Below are 4,273 nucleotides of genomic sequence, written 5' to 3'. Positions count from 1 at the left end.
TTATAATGTTTGATTTTGCATAATTTGCTTTTCTATCTGGGAGGAGATCAAATTCAGAGAAATATGAAAGATGGCAGAGAAAGACAGAGAATTGCGCATGGATGATATACTGTTATACTTTCTTCCCACTAGGTAAAATAAAAGTGGAAGAAAAGAAGGAGAAACAATACATTGCATCTTCAAAGAAATCTAATCACTAAGTGAATAAGGAGAAAATAATTCTTTTGTTCAGTTTCCCATCCCTCTCTTCCTTTTCCCCTCTCTCTGCCAAAAAGAAAAAAAAAATCTAGAAATTTTAATTGCATCAGAATCTATTTTTGTCTCTTAAGCTAATAAATCACCATTTTTCCTCAATAAACATAGATGATTTAACTGACAGTTTATTTTAAAAATAGATCAAGAATTTGGTCATGCAAGTGCTGTATTTTATCCCTAATGGAAATAATTACACTAACTTAAATGCATGAGGAAGCAAAGAGGAAATAAAATAGCCATCTATCTTATCCAGAGGTCTACCCAGAGTCTTTACCAGAAAACATAAGGTTTTACACTGTGGTGCTATAAAAGCTGAAAAACAAATGTTCCATTCACCGTTGTCCTTGACCATTAACAAAGGGACAGGCTTTAGGATTTATGATAGTAGCAGGTACTGCAGTGACAATCTGTATGGTTCTCTATCTTCACATTGTCCTTAAGGGTAATCTTAAAAAAAGAAAACACACACATATAACAAATAATTAGGATTAGCTGCACAGTAAAAACAGCATTGTCAAGTAAAATATGTCTGAAAACTTTTTCTTAACTACAAAGTACACAGGCCCTTTGGGATGCATGTACTAGAATGACCTCAACACCAACTTATGAAGCTGCATCATCACTGCTTTTGAGCTGTATTGTGAAGGTTTTCAGTAGTAAGATGCATGGTGACATAATTTGCTGCTCTTTAACTTGGACACTCCTTAAAGTGTTTGAGTTTCCAAAAGTGTCAAGTAACCAATCTATGGAAAATCAGAAAGTGTCCTTAAAATACATCACATGGGAATTACAAAAACAAAGGCAAGAAACAAACGAGTCACCTTTACATTTTCATGGGTTCTGGTCTGCCAGCCATACCCATATGACTTTGGTATTTCAAATGCTCCAAATCTGTGAGTGGGTAACTCAGCTGAACCTCTAGCTGACACATTTAATGAGCCTGACTCAGGTTGCCACAGGACAGACACCGTAGCTTGTTTCAACTAGCTCACCACTTATTACATAAAATGTAAGGTTTCTTCACTTGGAGCAGAATCACTCCCAAAATAATCAGATTTAGAAGAATCTTTAAAAGAACCTTCTAGATGAATGCTCACAGTACTTGCACACATTTACAGTTCCCTCTTGGTTATACTATAAGAAATTAAAACACCACCTCAATTAATCTAATGAGCACAGACGATTTTGGTCCCTCATTCCCATATATGTAATTGATTGTATTGACCAGACTCTTTCCCAGAGAACTCCTGTTTACGCAGTAAAGACACAAGGCAATAAACTTATTAAAATCAAGTACACACACACTGCATAGCCTTTAAGGGGAGGGTGCACATCCAGGAGAATTGAAAATACTGGGACAAATCCATCACCAGAGCTGCAGGTGTCATGAGACAAAGCAGTTTCAAATAATTCAGTGGTGCTGCACCAATTTTCTCGTCCCAGCTGAATATCCAGCTTTCTACTGGTTGATGCTTAAATTTCTTCTTTAGAAAAAACCAAGGCACAAAGGACATAAATGCCAAGGATTCTTCCCTCAAACTGTTCCAGTGTCCTCCAGCAAAACCATATTCTTTACTAGTCACTGTTCAGCTTCATATAGCATTCTAAAAGAAGCTTAAGCAGACCTCATTCTCACCCTCACCTTGGTAAAAGCCTTTGCTACGCAGCATGTTGCTTCTGATGTAATGTTCTTTGGAACAAGCATGGTCTTCTTGGACCTCATCGGAGTGGGATAGGCACGGGAGAAACAGCACCCAGTGCACTGGTAAATGGGTGCTCCTGGCTTGGAAAAGAATCTGTTCTCCCCTAGTTTGCACTCTGGACAACCTGCCATAAAAATATAAGGGAGAGAATTTTACTTGGTTTCCAGCTGTATTTTCATTTTCAAAAACAAAGGGAAAGTGCGGGCCGTAAGAGGAAGCACATGCCACATTATGCTGCTTGATGTCTGCAGAACAGAAAAGCACAGACACCAAAGCTCCCCTCTTTAGGTTTTTTCAACTCTGCGACATGCACCAGCTGTAAAACTAGGCTGTGGCTTTCTAAGTAAACCACAAGCACTACTAGATCTTTCCTGGTTTTCTTTTTAATTTTGTTGATACTTGCAGAGGTTTGTTTCTGTCTACAGCACTAGCTACCCCTAGGAAACTACCTACCAGCTGTAGATAAAAGCACCAGCAGGACTTGTAGTGCTTCCAAAACATTGCCTGTTTTCAAGTAAGATTCTGTTAGCAAGAGTTTTTTAAATGTTCGGTGGTACCAAGATTTTTGTACATCACATTTTTTTATATTTTATTTGAGGCTAAATAAAAAACCCTGCAACCTCCAAACTCTGTGTCTTTCGTAGACTGCTACACCACCAGCATCCCATATTTTGGGATCTACATTGTAAAAACATTCTGCATATTATGAGGGAGAAGCTGAGGTTCTGCTGTTCCTAATGTTACATTGACATTTAGATAACAGGAGTACAAGAAACCAAAAATTCCTATTCAATAGTTTTTCCAGGATTAAGGTTACCCACATCAACTTGAGGACATGGTCATCTGGAGCATCATTGACCTGGAGAAATTAAAGTTAGGGAAGATATAGGAAGCATGCTCATAGTGGAATTATCTCGATTTATTATACCCTCATTGTCAATAAATGCAACTGAAAGATAAAATTTATGACCACACTTATAAAACGTGAAAATTTAATTACTACTCTTTATAATTGTTATATTTCTGCATGCTGAAAGCAGCTTACCCTGCATGAGAAACTCTCCATCTGGGAAAGTATGAAGAAGATGTAGAAATACAGACAAAATGGTCAATGTGACAGCTGCATACTTCCCATAGCAATCCATGATCTGTCTAGAAATACAAATACACACATTTTTGAAGGCTGAGACCAAAGGTGGGATGAGAAGAACATGGGCCCTGCCTGACGTGGATTACTAAAGTGGAAAGAAACAGTTTATGAGCAAAACTGATATGCAGTGCTTTCCAGTGCAATGAATGAAGGTAGTGGAAACAAGTATCTTCAGGAAAAAAATAGAGGAAAGAGAAATGATCTGAAGCCCAGCTAAGCAGAATGGCTAAGAGGCTGATAACGCGGTAGTTACCAGGTGGCAAAGCTGGGTGCTGGGTACAAGAAACTTCACCTCCTCCCTCCCACCTGCCCAGTGACTCATTCATGCTGGCAGAAAACAGAGGATAAAGGAATTAAAAGCAGCCAATAATGATCAGGAAGAAAAAACATTGGCAACAACTTTGGAAGCACTAGAAATAAGCATTTAGAAGAGGTGTCCAAAAGCCAGTTCAACGTATACATGTAGGTATGCATACGGGCTCTGTGCAACCTGTGGTTTTCCGTCTCTGCTTGGACTTCTCCTGAAAGCTTTAGAAGCATTGAACATGGCTGTCAGGCTCCTGAGAAGCAGCTGCTAGCCCTCTGTGACCTGTTCCTTCAACAAGAGTAAGCTATGTCTGCAGGAGAAAGGTGGTCCTTCACACTGTTTAGATCCCCAACCTCTTATGGTCCTCCCAAACCAAAACGAGCTCAACAGCATCTACAGAGCCACACAGAGTGGATTGGCTGGATCCCTCCCTCCAGAAGATAAAGCACTTTTTTTAAAAGCTGCTTTCTGTATATCCTCTTTACAATCCCTTAGAGGGGACGTGACTGCTGGCAGACCTGCCTGCACTGGAACACAATTCCATAGTTTAATGTTAAACCCTGCTCCATCCAAGGGGAATGCTCCCCAGAGTGCAAGAAGCCAGCTGAAGGGTCTCATGCACCAGCAGAACACAGACAGGCTTTTCCAAATGATTTGTTTCTACATCGTCCTGAGCCTTTTGATAGCCTAATCATCCAGTAAAAGAAGCCAGCCACAGGAATAACTCCACAACCCTAGACAGACTATCCTGTCTTTCATGTTTTTTGCTGAAGGCATTGTGGCATCCTTCACCCTAATTTTTTCCAAGAAGACGTAATTCTATAATTTGGTACATTGTAATGGCTCAAGGGACTCCCA

At 39.7% G+C, this 4,273-nt stretch overlaps 1 protein-coding gene across 1 annotated transcript; it reads right to left on the bottom strand.

Moving 5' to 3' along the window:
- Positions 1-624: 624 nt before the first annotated feature.
- CGA (glycoprotein hormones, alpha polypeptide) lies at positions 625-3,103 on the bottom strand. The gene is made up of 3 exons (XM_005518182.2): positions 3,004-3,103; positions 1,898-2,082; positions 625-702 (listed from the first exon to the last, which is right to left on the bottom strand). The coding sequence occupies exons 1-3, from the start codon at positions 3,101-3,103 to the stop codon at positions 625-627; spliced, it is 363 nt and encodes a 120-aa protein (XP_005518239.1).
- Between the last annotated feature and the right edge of the window lie 1,170 nt (positions 3,104-4,273).

This window comes from Pseudopodoces humilis, chromosome 3 (assembly GCF_049639895.1).
Source record: "Pseudopodoces humilis isolate 2021_Gansu_Grassland_sample_001 chromosome 3, ASM4963989v1, whole genome shotgun sequence".
NCBI lineage: Eukaryota > Metazoa > Chordata > Aves > Passeriformes > Paridae > Pseudopodoces > Pseudopodoces humilis.
The sequence above is the reverse complement of the archived record's forward strand: the minus strand, read 5'-3'. Positions and strand labels throughout refer to the sequence as shown.